The sequence below is a fragment of the Cheilinus undulatus genome, linkage group 10 (assembly GCF_018320785.1).
Source record: "Cheilinus undulatus linkage group 10, ASM1832078v1, whole genome shotgun sequence".
NCBI classification, from domain to species: Eukaryota; Metazoa; Chordata; class Actinopteri; order Labriformes; family Labridae; genus Cheilinus; species Cheilinus undulatus.
The window spans coordinates 37,761,566-37,783,593 of record NC_054874.1 but is presented as its reverse complement, the minus strand read 5'-3'; the positions used below and the strand labels follow the sequence as shown (position 1 = coordinate 37,783,593).

The 22,028-nt window shown below is 37.4% G+C and overlaps 1 protein-coding gene across 4 annotated transcripts in view; it reads right to left on the bottom strand.

Moving 5' to 3' along the window:
* The window catches only part of fam13b (family with sequence similarity 13 member B), a 108,798-nt gene that overhangs the window by 73,383 nt on the left and 13,387 nt on the right, over nucleotides 1-22,028 (bottom strand). For 3 of the 4 annotated variants that reach the window (XM_041798290.1, XM_041798293.1, XM_041798292.1), the window contains exons 2-3: nucleotides 7,549-7,701; nucleotides 4,447-4,656 (exon numbers count right to left, since the gene is read on the bottom strand). In XM_041798290.1, the coding sequence (XP_041654224.1) occupies nucleotides 4,447-4,612 (166 nt within the window). In that variant the 5' untranslated portion in view covers nucleotides 4,613-4,656; nucleotides 7,549-7,701. The remainder of the gene's footprint in view (nucleotides 1-4,446; nucleotides 4,657-7,548; nucleotides 7,702-22,028) is intronic. The other variant, XM_041798291.1, reaches the window with a different exon arrangement.

Sequence of the window (22,028 nt, the reverse complement as noted above, 5' to 3'; positions counted from 1 at the left end):
TGCATGAAAACATTGGCTGCTGTCATCTCTATGCCTGACAACATCACAGAGTTTGTTTGCGATTCAAAGGATAAACTGACAGCATCAGAGGGTCTTGAGGTTAAGCCGGTTTTTACACTTTGCTCCACTTTACATACCAAACTATCTGTTTATCTTGTGTATTGGTATGTTCCTGTATGGTTTTGTCACATGATATCATGCAAGGAATTTTGCGTGCATGTTCTCTGCAGCTCCAGCTACTACCGCTGGTAGCTCCTATAACAACTACAAGTCAATCAGAACTGTTTGTATATGCAGAACAGATCAGTATGAGTAGCATGTGATAGTTTTGGAAATAACAGTTGTGCAAATCACTCAAAGATATTTAATGTAATTGTGTATATTTGACATTCTGCCATATGAGAGGGCAATGAATCATAGAAAAGTAATCACACTCCATCTAAGGTTTCAGTCAACATGCTGACAGTAGTGCAGCAGGACCTCTTTCCATTTTAAAGAAAAACTGCAAAAATACAGGACAAAAATGTGGATGCAAAAGTGTCTGTGAACAAAGTAATGCCATCAACAAAACAGCTTTTTACATGAGGGCTTCAGCACCCAGCTAAAGCCCTTACTCATCAATGTTTAATGACTGTAATAAAACACTAGTCATCCCTATATTGCACTGTGATTTGTCAACCAAAGAAGTCAATCCCAAAATTATATGAACAACTAATGTCACAGATACCATAGCTTATGTCTGCCATATTTTAAATTTTCATCTGAACTTCTGATTATCTTCAGAATTTATATTTAAAACAGACTGCTCTTGCTAAAACCCCAGACATCAAACACAAATTAGATAAGAGGGATTATGGTCTTTTCACTGGCTGAATAACTTCTGAACTGGCAGCAACACTCTAAGCACAGGCATGGTTGGATTAGGGTGTTGTTACATAACCTCATATGGTCAAGCAGCCCCCAGGACACACAAACCCTCATCCTGCTTCATTGGTCACTTGAGGGGACCTGAGGTGAAGCTTAAAATCCACTGGCCTGACTGGTTTAACAGGAAAAAGACAGTTTCTTGATAATGTGCTTAAGCAACAATGGAAGAGAGAGACAAATTACTAGATACAACACTTTCCTGTTTGTAAATATGCTCCTAAATTTGTGTTTAGAATCTTTTCTTGATATACTATTGAAACTACAAGAGCATAAAATGTCCCATTTCTAAATCTCCTATACTCCTTTCCAGAAAATGAAAACAGCTTATGTTTGTTGTGTTCCCCCCCTGGAATAGTTAAACATGAACATTAATTCTCAAATGATTTTTTGCCATTCCCCTTTATTTATTCATAACTGAAAATTGGTTGATGCGGTTTATATTACATGGTTGGTATTTAAGAAGCATTCCAATTACTTCAGTTATAGCACACCAACTAAATCAGTCATATTTACCTTTTAATTTCCTGTCTATTTATACATGATCTTTTCACATACTCACTTATGTTCAATAAAAATCAATTTATCTGCCCATTTACAGTGTAGCTGCCTATTTATTTACTCATTTAACTCAACAATAGTCCACTTGTTTGATTTACCTATTTAATGACGCTATTGTATGTATTGTAGATTGTACTAAAGCCTGTTTTATGTTTAATGCATCCACGGAGTTGTGAGTCCGTGTCAAACATGAAATCAAATCTTCAGACATGCACCTTTGCGTGGGTTTGTTGCAATTTTTCAGCTGGCCATGCACATCTCCAAAATTGTAACAAACACAGACATGCAAGATGCCAAGATGGCTGATTTTAAATAATTTTTAGTTATGGAGGTCAGAATTATAAACATCTGTATGATTCCTCCTGAAGGATCACAGAGACAGCTAGATGATTAAACATCCCTGGCTTGAAGTAACAAACAGTGGGAACAGATCATCTCCTCTCCTTTTGTTATTTTAGAAAGAAGAGCACAGCAACTCCTCTTCGTGGTTCTCTTTATTGTAAACAACAATTTTTCCTCTATACCCTCCATTACAATATGCTACAGACCAGATTTTTGAAGACACCTTTTGAGAATTTTTTTCAAAAGTCCTGTCCCTCCAATGCACTTTGTATGGGAGGTTTTACAAATGAATGTGACATATATTACATGTAATGGATATATGAAACAATCTATCTGTAGTAACAGGCCTCTTTGAAAGTGCCATAATGGTAAAATGAAACCCAGCAAATTTTTTTTTTGTTTTATATGCACATAGCAATAGATATATCATTATTTTAATATGTATTTCCACTTACTTTTGACAAGATGTGACCATTTCTGTACAGTACTGTTGTAAAACTGTTTTTTTTTCATATCCCTGCACACAAAGTTAATCAAATGCCTATCCTATCCTATCTATACTATCCTATCTATTCATTTACAAACTGAGTAACAAATGGTGTGTTATTGTGCAAAGTGATGGTCTGATTATCAAAGTATAAAATATGTGTTCAGCTTCTTGCCTAAGAACAATAGGGCATGTGAACAGGAATGACTAGATTTGCCTATTTCCTCATAAATCAAATTAACACTATGTCTTTGGCACAAAATGATTTAATGGTTTTGTTTTTGGCTGAATGGGACATATGAACAATACCATCACCAGCTAAACCCATATATTTTTTAGACTCCTTAGTGTAAAGAATTTAGCTGGTAGAAGTGCCTCATTGTGATCTTCTCACCCTCCAGAACAACAAGTCCAAGTGCCAACCAGCTCTTATGAAGATACAATGATGTAAGAGTAAAGTTTCTGCTCTGTGAGGCTTGAAGAAAATGTTTTAAGGGGGCGGTTGTGGGAAAGACCCAGGTCCAGATCTTTTGGTAGGTTTTCTCTATTCACTAAGCTCTTCTGTTTTCACAAGTGGAGCCATAGTTGACAGAACTGTTATGTAACAGAGAAGGAAGCAGACCATGGAGCTGTCTCCCAGTGCATCCAGAGTTCATCTTATCACATAAACTGGATCTCCACAACCAACATATTTTGGTTTATCATGATGCAAGAGCAGTCACGGCAGGGCAACAGCAGCCGGGCGTGCATGGGAAACTGAAACATTACAGCGTGCTATCAGATGTAACACAGCACTCAGAAGAAGCTTAGGCATGATAAATGGGACACTCACGGTGGAATTCAAATAATTAATGTGCACAAGTGCAATAGAAGTGGGCTAAAAATGATATCTGTGACCTTATTAATATAAAGTAATGCAACTTTTGGTGGGAATGGCCCACAGTAACAATATGATTACATTATAACTATTCTGCAACTATCAGCATGTAATCCCCTTTGGAAAATAATGTTCTATTTACATATCATCCTTGTTCAAGTCATAAGTACAACCATGAGGAGTCATGAAGCAGTGACAGAGTGAGTCACACTGGGAGGGAAATCTATTCGGAGCACTATAGGTTTTTATTTAGAATATCATTATTTCTCTCAGTGATTCAATAACCAAATCACACAAGTCAATATCATGGCATATTTTCATATACACGTCTGCCCCACCCCGACTTTTTACTGAAAAAAATCAAAACTAAATGGTACTGCTTTACACTACTCTTTATCCAAAATAAGAAAACAGTCTTGCTAAATAAAAATACCCATTTATCTTGATTCAAGAGCTTCCCATTTTTACAATGAATGGAAGCTTCTTAAAGTGTGCACAAAATTACCTGTACATATATAATACAGAATACAGCATTGTAACCCAAGAAAAACTAAGGCAAACCAGAACAACTACAAGATAATGTAAACTCCTTACCCTGGATGTGAACTGACTTTAAGCATTATATAACAACAAATTAACTTAATTATTAGTACAAAAATGTGTTAGATTTTTTGGGGGGCTTTTATGCCGTCATTGTAAAGACAGGCAGTGGATAGAGTTGAACACTGGGGAGAGAGGGGGTAATGACAAGCAGGATGGAAGCATTGACATTAAAAAATTGTTTTCTTTTTACTTTTCTTTGGGCTAATTGATGTTTAATTTTATGTCCATAGTGACTCACTATCACCTTTTAATTTAAAAAATCTTCAAAAGTGCACCCGTTAACATTCTTCCATGTCATTCCCCACTTTCTTTTATCCTATCTACAATAAACATATCAAATAAACATTACTAAATTTCATTGCCTTTGGATTGTGCATCTGATGAAGTTTTCTGTCATTAATTTACATATAATTCCTTACAGTTTAATTTTCTGTGCATTTTCAGAGTATACATATTATAATATTTAAATGACTGCCAGTTTACCAGTCAAATTCATGAAAACGAATGCACCAACATACTTGTGGGTTTGTATGAGTCATGGAAATACACTCTGTCAGATACTGATTTCATAACCCTGATATCCTACCTTCATGATTTGGCTTATGAAAACTTTTCTTTTGATAATCAGATTTAATCTCTTTTTTTCACTCACCATGCTCCTCGATGTATTCGACGATGTTTTTCACCAGTGCAGGAACCTCGTGGCCACTGATTGTGTGCGTGTGTGTCACCTCCTCCAACGGAACGCCGAAAACCCGCGTGGTGCTGGCTGAGCTCCTGCCCTCATTGCCTGGCAACGGAGACACACTCTTCCTCATGGCCTCCTCCTCCTCCTCACCACAACCCCGCCAAGACCTCACGTCTTCAGGAGAAAAAATACAAGAGGAGCAGAGCTTAGAACAAAAAGTGAGATGGAATGATTTTACAAAATAATCACCTGCAGAGACTGATGAGTGATAAGCAGACATCCGTGCATGCTCTACCTCTGTCACAAACAAAGATGACATGAAGGGAGAGGAATGGCTGGTTAAGACTATGTTGCACGGTTTTAGCCTTCCCTTCAGAAATGAAGGAGGAGTCGAACGGACAGCAGCAACAGGCCACAGGTCAGCGATGACCTGTCACCTTGTCCTTCATGGAGGGAGAACAAATGGAGGTGGAGTATATGGTTAAGTACATTCTGAGTCAATTGCCCTGTGATGCACTGCAAATATTCTGTATATATGGACTGTTGGTGTTTCCTAAATGGTATATTCAGAAAATAAGGCTCAAATCAACTATCTTCAATGGCTGTATGTATATTTGCATTCAGAAGACCAATCTGCTTCATTAACATGCATCTGGGTGGCCATAGCACAAAGACAAGGAGACAGATTTAAGATGAAGAGACAACTTATGATTATTCTTTCACACAGGGGATGTCTTTTTAAATTCCATAAACATGATTCAGTGTGGGACAAGTATTTTTCTCTTTCATTTATCTAGTTATCCGTTGCATAATCATCATTTAAAGGTCACTACTTAAATTAAATTCCCATCCCTGCAGTGTTTTTGCTGGTTTCTTTGTCGTCATCTCGCCTCAGCTCCCATGCAAAGGGGACCATGTCACTGTCAGAGCCTGGCTGTCGAATGGAAATTAATGCAAAGCAAAGAAAATTGAGAATTTGCAACAATGATTTGTGTTAAACCTTGGACTCTGCTGATGTTGGTCGGATGGTGAGTCATCTGGATTCAAACAGTGGCAGATGGTGTTTATTTCACTCAAAAGAGGAGGGTGGACATCCCCAAATGTTTATCAGAAGAAGGATATCTTATTCTGTTTCAAAATGATTAAAGCTTCAGTATATCTCACCTAGAAGTGCAGGAGACATGGTATTGGTCAACAGAAGCCACATAGATAGACAGAGAGAGTGTAACAGTGTGGTCAGACAGGATTCTTCTGCCAAGAACGAAGCTTTACTTGTTTGAAGTGGTCAGCTGTCCGTCTTCCCCTCACACCTCTGATAACAGGTTTTAAACCAGTTTGTTATTATATAAGAAACCTGCTTTTTCTCAGCCGTTTGACTGTCTGATTGATGTTAAACTTTTTATGCATGAGGACATGAAGCAACATGCTTACTAGGAATTAGAAAAAGGTATTAGTTTTTATAGGTGATTTGTTGGAGTTGGTGAGCATGCTGTGTGTTTTTAAGAGTGTAACAATTCACAGAGGCCACAGTTTCAGTTCATACCTCAGTTTTGGGATCACGGTTCAGTACTGGATCAGTTCATGAGGAAAGGCAACATACAGTTCTAGATTTAATCATCAAGGTTTCTGTCATTTATTACTTAAAACTGACTTCAAACGATACATTTTTCTAAGCTTGTCACCACCTTTATCATTGCTATCTGCACAGACACCTAAATTTTCTTTCCAAATATTTATCTTTCAAACTTTATGAAGGTGGAAACAATTCCTTGTGATGTTAATATCTCACCTGGCATTAAAAGATTTCTATAACAGCAAGTAAGAATATTATAAGGTAATATTATGGTATGCTGACTCATCCTGTAAGGTGACAGTGTCTCATTCATTGGAAAACTAAACTTATGTGAGTCAGTTTGTGTTCACTGTATTGGGGATTTTCGAGTGGTAGCAGGGAGTAACTGGTAATTCCCCAACACCCTCAACATCATCTTTTGTTATTGTTTTTATTGATAGCCCCCTGGCAGCAGAATTGACATTCTGTGCGTCTAATAGGCCTTGAAAATGTCTGATTCCTTGATTAATTATTCAATATTCTTATTAAATTAAGATTTCAAAATTGTGAGAGTTGCAAATATTGTAGTAGAATTAGTTCCTCTAGAAATATGAGATCTTTTTCACAGGAAGTACAAACATCACTTTTGGTTTTATCAGTATCTTTACAAAATGTGAGAAGGTCTTAGTCAGAGGCTCTGTGTGCCTGAGTGTGCCCTTCAAAAGTAGATCATTTTGTCAAAGAGGAAGTGCCACTCTTTTTTTCCCTTTAATTTTCAAATAATAATTGTCCACATTTATCCTTCTAGAAAATGTTTCATCTCTCTTTAACAACCCAACTTGCTGTCAAGGCTGGATGATGGAACACAAAATTTGAATAACAACCTTGAACCCAAGATGGTTATATCAGCTAGAAATCAAACTGGGGGTAAGTTGAAACATGAAGTTCTGTCATTGAATTTTAATGTCAAGTTTTTGTTGTTGTTTTTTGTTTTGAGGCAACAGCGACTTCATTACTAAATTTTGATCAGTTTCTCCTTGAAGCCATGAGCATGACTGTGCCAAATTTGAAGAAGTGAGTACCCTGCAGGCATATGAGAGTTATTAAATTCACAAGAACGGAGACAGAGACACAGACGGACAGAGAATAAAAACATGATGCTGCTGAAAGAAGCATATGAATGTCAGTGGCATTCAAACATGTAGTTTATGCTTGTTTTTCTTATTACAACCTACATCACATAACAATAAACATGTTGTCCAGTATCAAGTGAAGGAAATGCTATCTCCGATTACAGAGAGTCATTCTGCCTGCTTGAGGCAGCTCAAATGATAAAGACACTTTCTGTGAACTTAAATCAGTTGTGCTATTAAGCGATACAGTTTAATTCATGCTGATGTATCTGAAGTTTCTCAGTTTACAACACAAGTTAATTCAAATAAATATAAAAGTGTGCATATGGTGTCTATCATGTTTTCAGTGTTTTAAGTTATAGTTGTTTTGTGTATACTCACCGTGTAGCAGTGAAAGTGTGTCCTATCCTCTCCTCCCCTGACCAGTGAACCACTGAACCATCTATGGCTGCTTCAGGTTGTGGCAGAAGATGAGCCGGTAGTTCCTCATTGACAGACCGCTAATCCCTCTTGCAGGATTCCCTTCTAGCTACACTGAGAAGAAACAAAAAGAAGAGATATACTTGATTATAATTCATCTGTGTTTAAGGTTTCATCATAGCTGTTAGTTTTAAATGTGCTGTTTTCAGCACCAATATCAAGAGTCAACAGCAATTTCCTGTTAAGAATGATTGTCATCTTGATTTTATCAGCCTGGTACACAAGGAGACACTAATTATTACAGAAGAAATAACTTAAGCGTAGCTGAGACAGGAGTTGGGAAGTAGACAGTCTAATGGTTATTGTATGTTCTGGGCTTAATTCAAAATGTCCAGTGCTCATAATGGGTTTCCTTGAGTGTGTGGTAACCTAGGCAACCACTAATACCTGATGGTATATTGGTGCATGTTGCGGATATTTATGGATGATGTCTGATTTACATAGCCAATACCTGCTAATTTCTGGGAGTTTAAGTGCATATAAGCCACAGAAGTGAAAAATTAAAATTCCAAATCTATCATATTAAATACACACCATTTAAGAAAGTCAACATATTTACTTGATGCAAATATATAACACCAAGTGTGATAAATTAAAGTAATATGTCAAAGAAAGGCTACTACACCATTTGCAAAAAAAAGAAAAAAAAAAAAAACACCAGAAACATTTTAGACCCAGATGACCACAGAGACACAGATTGATAGAAATAATTATATGACTAAGATAATAAACTCTACAGGCTACATCACATCAGAGGAAAAAAACACTTTCAACCATGTTTAATCCTGGTCTTTTTCACAACAATATTAGTTTCTGTTTTTATTTTGTTTTCTATTTTGAGAAAAAAAAAAAATAAAAGCTGAAACTGTCAGTACTGTCATGATAAAATCAATTACTGTGTATGCGTATATCCCCTCTGTTTAAAGCTCTGCCTGCCACATCTGTCATCTTCCCCCTTCCCTTTCCCTCCTTCATCCTTTTTAACCTCATCTTCTAGATCTGAGGCATGTGATGTACAGCTGTCTAAAAGTCTGCTGGAGGCAAGGACTGAACATCATAATCAAGATGCTGGTTCGGCAAAGAAGCTGTGCCAGCGAGTATTTGTTTTTTCTGGGTGTGTGTCCTGCATGTCTGTGCATGCCCATGTGAAGTTTGATGTGAGCAAACTGTCACTATGAATCCATGTCAAGTGTGTGTCTGCAGCCACCTCAGAACTGGTTTTAGTGTACATGCTCATTTGTGCGTGAATGCTCATTTTGTGATCACTCTACATGTGACAGTGTGTGTGTGGCAAAGGTGCAAGGACAACACTGTGTGTGTGTTTATGAGATGGAGCAAGGATAAATGTGTGTTGGTGTATTCAAGAGTGGATGGAGATAGAAACTGTCCTCTGGGGTTGCTCCTGTCCACTTAGTCTGTCTGTATGGGAATATGTCTACGCGGTAAAATATTTAAAGCAGCTCTACTTTTAAAGGGTGGAGTCAGAAATTCACAGAAGGTAGGCAGCAAGAAAGAAGGGCAATTGCATTTGCTTGAGCTACAGAGTACTTTTTAAGTTGTTAAATATGCCAATGTAGGTTATTTAGAGAGCATACACTATAAATAAAGAGGGTAATAAGTTGGTTGATACATTATTATAATATATTGGTTTTAACAGAAAAATAATTAAATGCCCTCTGAACCTTTGTGCTTTTGAATCTTTTAGAAGTTAATTTTGCTCAGTGTTAATTTCATTGCCTATAACCATACCTAAAGATGTTTGTCTACTACCCTTTTCCCATGAAGAAGACAAGACTAAGACTAGCTAAAAGCAGGTCTTGATGATAAAAATTCTGATGAAAAGTAAGTTTAGCTTTTGTAAAGGAGACAAAAACATCTAAATGTTAAGGCTGGATTTTTGGACTTATAAAACCCACTGTCCACTGTAATAAAAGGTATGACAGCATTTTCCTCAGCATTTTTAAAGTAAAAAAGTATCATGAGTGCATAAACAGGAGTGTTTCACATGCATATTAATGTTACAATACAGATTATTGCAAGCAGAAAATAAATGCTTGACTAAAAGTAAAGGCTAAAATGTGAGGACTTTTTATTGACTAAAACTTGTAAGGTTAAAATGACTAAAAAGGGACTGAAAACTAAACTAATTTTAATGTAAAGACTTAATACAATATAACAACTAAAATAAAAAATAGCTGCCCAAATTACTACTGATTCAGCTTTTTTTGGGCACTGTTAAGTTAACCATGACAAAGGCAAATTCTATATTTTCAGTGTAAGTAAAGAAGTTTAATGAGTGACTAAAAATGACATAAAAATTTCAAGATGCATTTATTTTCATTCATTGCTGTAGAACAATAAACCCATCTGTGAGAGTTTGACTCTAAAGCATCAGGGGTGCAGATAGCCTACCAGTTAGGCTGCACCCACTCTGTAAAACTCAATCAATAAATCTTACATTTAAAAAAATCATGCAACCCAACTGCCTTAAAAAAACTAAGTATTCAAAAATTGACCTCAGTAAATCAAACTAGATATTGTGTTTTGCAGTCACAAAAACATTTTTAGTGTTGTGCACAACTTTACTTATAAATTTATGTTGGTCTAACTTACTTTTCTCATCCATTTCAATTTTCACATAAATCTTTCACATATACTGTAACTTCAAACATTTATGCCACTCAGCAGTCTAACATTTGTGAATTCAAATAGCAATGAATGAAAGATGCACACCGAAACAAAAAGTGCTTTTTCATCATGTTCAGTACATCGGCCATGTAGTATCAGTGTTCCTCCACGCTGGCGGGACTTCACTTATTGAGTGGATAACTTCAGTCATGGAACAAAAGTGTTTACTGTCCAAAGGCATTCTAGGAGAACTCTGATTATCTTTCACAAAATTCAGCAGAATGCAAAAAATTCTTGAAGTGATCACGTACTATTTACTAAAAAACTTAAAGTGTGTACTACTAACTGTGAGAAACAGGGCTGGTGTGGCTGTTTTAGTTATTTAAGCTTTCTTACATCATCTTTTTTAACAACCTTCCACTTGTCAGTTTTAAAGGGTGCAATAATGATTGAAAAGTGCCCTCTGAACCAGGATGAGCTCTTCCATCATGCTTAGCACCCATACATAAAACTCAAGCATGGAGTACTATAGGCAAGACGCAATTCACTTAGGTAGTAACTTCACTCATGGTGCAAAAGTGTCTAATGCCCAAAGGTATTCTGGGAAAACTCTGCAGATTAAGGGATGATTGTCAAAAATTTCAATCAAAATGATCAAGTACCTAGGCCTTACCTACGTTGTAGTTGAGAGTTGCAGTTGTAGTTGAATTTATTTGAAATTACAATAAAATGGTTTCTTCACCCTGCAATTACACATTACTTGTGAAACCTATAATTAATTACTTATACTTGATAATCAAGTAAAGTTAATTTATATGAATTTGGATAGCCATCAGGGTTTACAGTGCTATGTGAAAAGGCTTTCGTTGGCCTGAGTTCAAGAACAACCTTTGAACTGTACTAAAACATCAAACATTTGATCCTTCGGCTGCTCACAGTAACAACACACACTAATACTGAATAAAACAATGTAATGCTTGGGATTTCTTCTATCAACTAATTGTTAAATCCTTTCAAAAGCAGTGTTGCACTTAGCGTTTTTTCCAGTAGATATGATTTATTTCAAAAAAATCATCAGCCTATGTTGTTGATCTCTGCAACACAATGTCTTTAATTTCCTAACAAGTTAACCATGATTATTGAAACACATGCACCTTGTATCACATTGCTAGTCTTTTTGCCCTTTCCCCTTCTTAATGCTCTTATTCTATCCATCTCTGCAAGAATCTGTGAGTCTTGTTACATCTCCTTTTTTTTCCTCTGCTTTTCTTTCATTCATCCTCTCACCGAACGTTACACAACAAGCCACCCAACTCGTTAAGCATTTGGCATCACTTCCACATCGAAAGCATTGACTCTACGTCAAAGAGGAGCAGAGGAGCACAGACAGGAGCATGAACAGAAGAAAAATACTGAGTTAAGAGAATATCTTTTAGTCGGAATTCTCTGTATGTATTGTAGCATCTCTGCAGGTGCCTTTCTCAGCACAAACAACTTCTTACCTCAAAGAATTACAGCTCTGCTACAATACTTTGGAAACATTTTATCTTTATAACACTTCATTCTCACAGGATCCAAGGATTTTCAATTCCTACAAAGGCCCTGTAGGCTTACAGTAAATTGTTAAATTATCTTTTTTGTATTGAGCTGATTTGCAGATGTAATTCTTTGAAAAATACTCTAAAAATGAGTTACATTTAAGAAGGATCATCCCAGTTGGCAATGAATTACAGCCAACTTTAAGTGAAAAGCACATGGAATAAAAATCATCAGAGTAGGTAGAATATGCTGCCTTACATGGGCCTAACACTACCCTCCAGCTCCGTTTTCAACGAACATTAGAGTAAGCCTCCATTTGTTTCCACACGCAAGTACGCTCTTCTGCAAGGTCTTCTTGGCAGAGTTCACTTTAATAAATGTTATGACTCACTTGTACTCTAAAATGATAATATGTAGGCAGAAGAGGCTGTTCTGCTAGTATGGAGGAAGCTTCCACTTAAGCTGAGTTACAGCATCACAGTATTTCATCAGCATGATAGCTGCTAAGTAAACTTCTTTTTGGCATGAGTCGTTATAAAATAATGGATTGAAGTCAAAGCTATCTTCTGCTTTTCAGCTTACTAGCAGGTGAGTCCTGGCTGCCATTCTACAACTGTCCTTGTAGAGATAAAATGTCTGTTAATAGCTTAAAATCAGCAGAATTATTCACTCCCAAGCATGCAGATAAAGGTTATTGTCTTCTACCAAAAAAGGCAACTGAAGATGACTTCATTTTGCCTATTTAGCTAATAATTCAGTAAAATATTTTATCTAATATTCATGGCAAGTGAAACATTTTAAACAGCTTTAATAGGACATAAAGTCTTTTATTTTTAACATTTCAATATGGGTTTTAACATCCAGGCATGTGCAATCTGCTTTTCCTCTTTATAATCAGTTCAAAATTTGCCCCCCTATTTCTACAAAAGCCCAAATACAAACCATCATCTTCAACCATTTTTGGAGTTTTTGCTTCTTCTTAGGGTCATTAAACAGGGCTTTCAAGAGGCTTGTTTTTGCAAATAAAGATGTTTATTCCTCTAAAGGCATTCCTCAGCCTCTATTTTCCCCCCAAACCAAATGAACTGGCACTGCTTGGTCCTAAGCCTCTTTAAAAGCTAGATAAAATCCCACTTTTGGCTCTGAAATTCCTGTATTGGTTCTGACTATTGAAACAGAAGGGAAAGAGAAAAAACCACACTGCCACAAGTTACCTGATAGTTTTGTTTTCAGGAAACTGAATGGAAATAAAACCAGAGTGAGACATAACACACAAGCTTCAACTGACAGATGAGGACAATGACACATGGAGATTAGGGAACTCAATGTTCCCAAACCAGTGGCTTGTATGCCATGAAAACTGACCCTAAAAGGCCTCTGTAGTGGATATGGTCAGTGATGGAATGGTCTAGAATAGCTCCGTCTGTCTGTAAGTGTGTCTTAATCCCAGATATCATGCTTGACAACTTTCTGCCAACAATGAGGGACATTGTTAAGAGTGGAAACAGAGAAAGTCAAGACACAAAGTGTGTGAAAGGAGAAGTTAGTGAAGGGGAGAAAGGAAAAAAAACTAAAGGAACAGAAGAGAACTGTGCTGACAGACATAGACCCGGAGAAAGTCAGGAAAACAAAATGATAGCAGAAGAGTTTAATATGATGTTAACAGTAGAGGTGGGCAGTTTACCAGTATTAATACTGTCACCATTAATTTTTTTGCCAGTAGTGGATTTCTGCAACACCGTCATCACCAGTTTAAATGCCTACGTTGTGCTGCGATGCACGCGCCAGGCATATGTGCTCCCACAGCTGGCGGAGAGAGTGATTTGTGATTTGTGACACACAGCACAGGCTGAGTCTACTCAATAGCACGTTTACCTCTAGCATTACGTGTAGCCAGGTAACTAGCCAACTATGACTTTCTTTTCTAAGTCCACAGTGAGTCAAACATCAGGCTGCGATGTTAAACGAGGTCAGAAAAGCTCCTTTAAAGTAGCTGTATTCTTCAGTAACCAAAATTTCAGTCCTTTGAAGATGATTTAAGGTTTAAGGATGAAAAAGAACAAAACTTCTTTTCCTAAAACCCACTTCAAAGTTTAAAGAATGAGGATGAAGAAAGAAAAAGATCATTACTTACATAAGACTGTTGGTCCAGCCTAAAACTCCACTAATTTATTTGTATATATGGCCAATTTTTACAGTTGATATTTGCTGATATTCACAGCCAGAATATCTTATGTAAATATTGGCAGAAATATTGATATCTACCGATACCGATATTTACCTCTTTTAGCTAGTATCTGTCGATACCGATATCAGACTGATAATATCATGCATCCCTAAAAATACATTTATAAAACCATTTTTTTCTTCATCAGCAGAGATGGGGAAACAAAGCTTTTTGGAAATCTGGACCTTTGAGCAATGGCTGATCAGCCGTAGACTTAAACAAGGTTACAGTAGATGAGGTCTCAATTTTTTTCTGAAAGTGGAACCTGATCCTGCACACATCTAAAGATAACGTCTCTTCTGTGGTCTGCGGGGTAGCAGCCGTTAAAGCAAATGTCCTTTAACAGAAAGGTCACAGCTTCCTGAAATACTGTCTGATCTGGTGAAGACAATTTATCTACAGTATACAGAAAGTAGTCATCACCCCCTCACTTTTTAAAATTTTATGCTGGCATATCCTGGACTTCAAAGAGCTGACTGCCCTGCCAAACTGAGTAATCAGGGGAGAAGGGTCTTAGTAAAAGAGGTGAGGTGACAAGAACCTGATGGTTTATTTGTTAATTTAATTTGGATCATTATTAGCTGTACCCTGGAGCTATGAACCTGATGGCCACTCAGACGGAGCTCCAATGTGCCTTTGTAGAGATGGGAAAACTTTACAGAGGGACAACCATCACTGCAGCCCTCCAGTGATATGGGCTTGTGGCATAGGGGCTGGACCAAGACTGAAGCCTCTCCTCAGTGCAAAACACATGAAAGTCAGCTTGGAGTTTGCAAAAAACTCCAAATGAAAGCCAAGCAGAAAAGTCTGTGTTTCACCTGAAACGTTTCAAAGCTCTGTCTCTGCTAGCTTATGTGTGTCTGAAGCTTACACACAGTGCAAAGCATTCCCCCGCACCACACACTCTGGAGCTGTTTGCTGTGTGCATTGCACAGTTCATGTGTGCATATGGGATCACTGCCAAGCAGACCAACCGGATGTCTGCACAACAAAAATGTAACATTGGTGGGGAAATTAGACTATGCTGGTAAAGATTTGACTATAGCAGGCTGCCATAATCTATGTAATTAATGGGAAACACACCTCTCTTACTAAGGCCCTTTCCTTCAGCCCTGTTTTGCTGGGTGACCAGCTCTTCCATTTAAGAATAATGGAGGCCACTGGGGCTCTTGGGAACCTTCAGTGCAGCAGAATTTTTTGTAGCCTTCCTCAGATCCGTCAACCTGGCATGCCAAATAGACTGGTTCATATGTCTACTGCATGGATATATTTCATACATCCTGGAAACACTCCCATAGAGAACCCTTGGGAAGGGGCAGGACTTTCTAAAAAGTTCCCAGAAGGTGACTGGAGGAATGTTCTGTCTGTCACATTCAAGATAGGCCAATCAGAGCAACAAGACACACATGAGCTGACAGGTTGCCGCTGCCGTAGTTGTGAATGGCTGAGCTCCTCAGTGAATAAATTCATGCTAAGGCTGGTTGGGAGACATCATGCTTGAAACATTTACTTTGCCAAGACAAGCTTTTAGTGCGACTCTTGTTTTGAAAGACAATGTGTCCATTTCCAGTTAAACTGCCACTTTCCTACAGCTATATCCAAGCTAATAGCTACCACAGTAGCAGCCATGGACACACCAACAGACCCCACCCACAACTATTAGGGGCGAAATACACTAGTGTCCCCATGATATGATATTATCACAATAATATACCATAATTCGATATTGTTGCTATTTTAAACATTTTGCAATACACAGAACACCATATATTGCGATATATTGCTATCGATACCATTTTTTCAACTATTTAGCTGATTTAGCATTAGCCTTGCCTTCATTTTTATCGTATCACCACAGCATTTTATTTTCATGTGGCACTCCTTGCAAACCCCATGTGTCATAACCATGTTGTTTGTGCCCTGCTTGCATTTCTAATGTCCTTTCCTTGGTGCTACCAAATTGGTTGTACTAACTTTCTCCTGCTGTATGACCATCACCACTGCTGACCTCAGTGGACAAAGGGTGCAACAGCATCAAGTGGACAGAAAAGCAACTGATGCTATTTATCCAGTATCAGAGGCTTCAGTTCATATTAGCAATTAATTTGAAAAAATACATACTTGGCGGAAGATACGATACTATATACTGCTGTGAAAAACATCGCGATACTATGTTGTATCATTTTGTTCCCTCGCCCCTAGTAACTATTGCAAACCAATGCCGAAACAGGCCATCTTTTCCGTCATGAAAAGCTTTCAGTGTGGCTCTTTGCTGGTGTTTTAAAAAAAGGAAAATGGCCCAGTTCTGACAAAACCGCTGCCGTGGCTAAGTCTGAGCTAATCATTCCACTCACAGCCATTGTATACAACCATTCAGAGTACAACTTACCACAACCCCACAAGGATGATGTACTATAGGCCTCATTCTCTTCAAATGACGCTTTTTGGTCTGAACTGTGTTTGGTGCAGCACAAACATTGTAGATTGTAGCTTTTCAAGATGGATTTGCCGGCCATAGAGTCTGGTAAATCCATCTGCTTTGCAAGGTTACAGATCTGTGTCTTGCAAAAATCCTGTCTCTAAACTCTGTATACAGTTCCTCAGACCTCATGACTTGGTTTTGCTCTGATGTGTATTTTTTTCAGCTGTGAGGCCTTCTATGGAGAGAAGTGTGCCTTTTCAAATCATGTCCAATCATCTTCATTTACCACAGGTGGACTCCAATCGAGGCGTAGAAACATATCAGCAAAGATCAAGAGAAAGGAACCTGGGATAAATTTCAAGTGTTTTGCAAAGGGTCTGAATACTTATGCCAATGTGATATTTCAGTTTATCTAATTAATTTGCAAAAAAAAAAGAAAAAAATTCAGTTTTCACTTTGTCATGATGGGGTACTGAGTGTAGATTGACAAAAATTCAGAATATCTGTTGTCCACTGTAGCATCAGGCTGCAACATAACAACACTGAAAAAAGTGAAGAGAATTTGAATACTTTCTGAATGCACTGTAAATGTGCTGAGTTTTATTGATTTTAGACCCATTTTCTTGGTATATTAAGTAGTTTACAAGGAATTAAATCCATATCATGTAGCAAACCCCTACTCATTAACAAATTCAAGATTACATTTATAATGCTTCAAGAAAATTTGATACACATCACATATGAGAAAAAAAAAATCGTTTTATGATTTAACTTTGATCTGCCTAAAAGCCTCAGTTCCTTCAAAACAAAGTGCACAACCAAAAAAGAGATTAAATATTCACAAGTGGTCATAAATAATCCAGCAAATTTCCTCCAACTTGCATCACGTTGTGAGAAACCAAAAAAATAAGACAGATCAAAGCAGTGAAAGGCAGAAACGACTATCATCAGTGGCTATGATGAAAAAATAATCAGGGAGGTATAAAGTCACCAACAGAAAGAGCAGCCAGCAGGATTCAAAAGTTTAAATCAATGAGATTTGAGCATCAAAGTCTACAAACCACAGGGAAGGGGTTGAAAAAATTCATCTAGGAACATTACATTTTCATCTGTTGCTAAAGTTAGCTACCAAAAGTAGAACTACTCTACAACAAATCACTGGGTTAATGCATCCACTGATTTAAAGTCTTGCAGGTAAATCGAGAAAGGAACTTAATGAACACAGATACCTGACCTCCACAAAACAATGAGCCTGAAGTACCAAAGCCTTGCGTTTTTTAAACACACCTCATGACCCTGACACAGTGTGAAACTTCCTGGTATTCTCTGGTATGAGCATGACTTGTCACACCGATGAACCTGCATGAGACAAACAGATAGAGATCTTTCCCATCAATCACTGAACATATGACTGAGATGTTTAGCTGCTTTTCCTCAGAAGGAATTACATATGGCCTGTTGCACTGTGGCCTTTTAAACTCTGCTGATCTTCTAATAAGGTTCAAAGAGGAATAGTTTATGATGTCAGACATTTTTGGCTCACCAGGTTTCTCAAACAACAGGAAATATAAAAAAAGCCAAGAAGAACAAGTATGTTTTTAGTTAATGTTTTGTCCTGAAATTGTGATATACTGACAATAAAACATACATTTCTTCAGAATTTTGTTAACAAGCTGCAACCCTTAGTTTTGAAAAGTGCTTTTCTGAAAGGGTGGAGATTTTTTTGAAGTACACCTAGGCCTACTTCTATACTCATACAAGTCTGCTGTGTACAACACACTCATAGGGGGATGGTTCAATGAATAGAAAGTGTGCAAATGAATATCTGTGGTCTTCAGTTAACCCCAAAGTAGAGGAAATGTAAGTCATGTTTAAAACCCACAAACACACAAAACACACTCACACACCCTGTACACTCCAAGGTTATGTGCTGTAAATGTTGACCTAAAACCTGCTTGTGCACATTTTAAGTGTCTCTCTTTATAGCCCAGTACTTCTGTTTGACTTGGGGCGGCAAGCCTGAGGTGAGGAGTCATTACCAACATGACACTACGGTCAACAGTCAACACATGCCGTATGTTATCAATTTGCAAAGAATGAAGAGATTAAGTACGAGTCTTTTAAGGTAGTGAAGATAAAAATAATTTTCCTTGTGATCTGGCACAGACTTCTTTTAAAATGACACCACAGTGCTGGAATAATAACTCCTATGTCTCTATGTAACTGTCTTTAAATTCTTCTTAATCACATTTTATGTGATTGGTTAGACAACAGTTTTATGCATTTCAGCCACGCTAGAAAAATTTCACTCATGACTCTCTTCAAAGTCATTTTGCCTAACAACTCTTAAAAACTGGCCTTCAGAGGTAAAAAAAAGTACACAACTATGGTACACAAGTAAAAGTGAGTTACTCAGGTAAAATATTAAGTTACTTGAGTAAAAGTAAAAGTACTAGTCTATAAGTCTACTCAGGTAAAAGTACAAAAGTATTTATTTAAGGTTTACCTAAAGTACTGAGTATTTACTGGGAAGTTGTACATTAAAATATGATCATTCTTTATTGGCAAAGACAACAAGAGAAAAGATCTCAAACCAGGTTGATCAGGTAAAGTCACACCTCTATAACAAAGAAAAATACACAAAAAACAGACTCATATAAAGTTAAATGTTACACTTTACATGTGTGTTTATGGTGAACACTATATTCAGTTAAACTACACTTTAAAGTGTAAATAATTTTACAATATGACAGAACTTCATTGACTTAAAAATCTGAGATAATGTGGGAATCCCCTGGTAATAACAAAGCAAAGAGTCAACCAGAGGTGGGCAGTAAACCAATGTTAATACCGTCACTGCTAAAATTTCTGCCATGGAATAGATTTTGCAACACAGTCATCACTGGTTTAAACGCCTATGTTCTGACATTCTACTTAAAAGGTTATTGGCACGCAGAATATTGCCAGACAAAGTGCCTATTTAGCAGGCATTTGAAACTGCAGAAAGTTTGTCGGAGACAGCCAAAAGGTACATCTATTAATGACAAAATCAGTCTCTCTGTCTCCTGATATGCCACTAGTCTTCAGACATGGTCCTACCTGCTCTGTGTGATGTGGTTCCATTCAAAGTCTGATCAACAATATCAGTAACATCATTTAACCAGCACTTTACATTATTTACCTCCCCTTGTTAGGATTTCAGTCAGTACATATTTTGAATTTTTGTGAAAGACATCAGCTCTCATTAAATTCTGACTAAAAGTAACCCAGCTGTCCCCCAAACCTTTCCATTCATTAGGCATGACAGTGTTGTCATCTACCCTGATGTGTTCTATCTGGAGAAAAACAAGCAACAGGCTTAAGGTTCTTCATTTTAAAACAAGGAATGTTCTCTACTTATTATATTGTTGGGGAGGGACAAAATATCGATACACTCAAATATCGCGGTATTTCCTGGCCCGAGACTGTATCAATATTTTAAAATGCAGTATCGATATTTTATTAATTAATAATTTACTTTCTTGGAGCAGTAGTTTGTGTTGCAATTTTACCCTGATCGCTAGTTGGCAGCAGGCCATTGACTCTTCCCTCCTCTCTTTAGACAACGAGATCACGCTAGACTTCTGGTCTGAGCAAGCCAGTTGCTCGTGCCTACCCAGCAGAGACTTCTGCTGCATTCATAGCGGATATATGGACTTATTTTGGCTTCCAAAACATTAAAGACAGTACAGACTTAGACAGGAGTTAGACCATCGCGTTAGCATTACAGCTAACAGCTTACATTAACAAACAAGCCTGTTGAAGCTACCACTGGTCTCTACTCGTGCAACCATAATCACACAGTCAATACTTGGTTTAATTCGCAAGGACCTCCGCTGTCTTAGTGTCGTTAAGAATGAAGCCTTCCCTTAATATGATTAAAAAAGACTGGCCTGTCATGTCATGCCCTCCACAAAACACAGTCCATCAGTCCTTAAAGCTGGGCGTGACAATCAGCTCGTCTCTCATATTCTCCCTTCACAAACACCTGGTCATTACGTGATGACACTAAAAGTGATATGACATGAAATATAAAAGACTGAAGTAAATTCACTCTATTGATTTATTTTCTTAAAAAAAAAAAAAAAAATCCCGACAGCATTTCAGTTCAGTGCAGCAAATGGAGAAAATCCTACACTACATTTTTTTAAAATAGCTTAATTCTGACTTTGTTATATTGACATATTAACCTAAAATTACATAGTAAGTACTCTGTATAGACTTTATGTTCAGTCTTCGGCTCAGTCTGTGTCAAATTCTGTAAAATTGACACTAAATTGCAGTGAATAAATTGAGAAATCCTGCACTTGGCCATTTTACAACTAGCTTATTCTGTATTCTCTAGTTAGACATATTTTGTGATATCATATTGTTAAACAATTTTCTTGCAACATATCAAATATTGCCGTATCATGATAATATCAGTATTGTGGACCAAGAAGTGTGTATCAGAACTGTTCTTTGATTTATTTTTTTTTTTTTTATGTAAATGTGAGTGATGGGTTCTAAATATCTCTGCTCACTACATATTAAGCCTTCTTACCCACAGGTAAGAGGTTGACAGTCTGTATTTTTTTTAAGTTTAGGGCCTCATTAAAAAGCTTCAGGGTTCAGCCTCCTTTAGAGTGGTAATCAACTATATCTAATAATACAGTTTTACATTTTAAAGATATGTAAGGTCCAAAGACATGTGCCGCTGATATGTATGGCTGTAATATTGGCAGAAATGTTCGTAGTGGCTGACACGATATTTAACTTTTTAAGCTAATCTCTGCCAATACCAATATTAATGCAGATAATTTCATGCATCTCTAAATTAAAGTGCAGTAAACTATTAATTTGAGGCTACAAAATCTTAATTTGAGGGCCTGACTTTCCCTCTGATTCCCTCCAGTTTCATAGGATTTATATGTTCCCACTTTAAAGATCCTGATTTCATGTCTTACAGACGTACACCAGCAGGTCAAGTTCGGGTGGGAGGCGTGGATGCAGATGGATGAAAGGAAAAATAAAAGAGGAGCGGCAGCATTATGGAGAATAAAAGAGAATCAGAAAGAGACTGGCAGAGGGACATTAGAGGGAAGGCGGTAGCGGGGAGAAAGGAAGTGACAGGTTAAAAAAAAGTATGGCAGTAAAGAGTAGGAGCAGGAAAAAATAGAGACAGTAAAGCCAGTGTTCGCCCTTGAATCAGAAGCAGCAGTTCACAGCTCTCGCCTAGTTTAGCTGTTCCTCCCCGCCAGCCTGGTCCTGCCAGTGATAAATTAATAAGCACATGTCTTCAGGGGGAACATGGGCTTTTTCAGGACTTGTTATCTCTGGCGGAAGCTTCCCCATATTTGTTTATAAGACCAAGGGACCATCAAAAAAAGAATCTTTTAAAAGACATTCTTCTTTAATACGTTATGGAGGTGAAACTTTAGGCTTAAATTAGGGATGCAGAGATGCATCGGTGGCCCATCAGTATCAGTTGATATTGGCCCTGTTTACAAACATTAGGCATCAGCCAAAAATGTGGAATGAACAGAT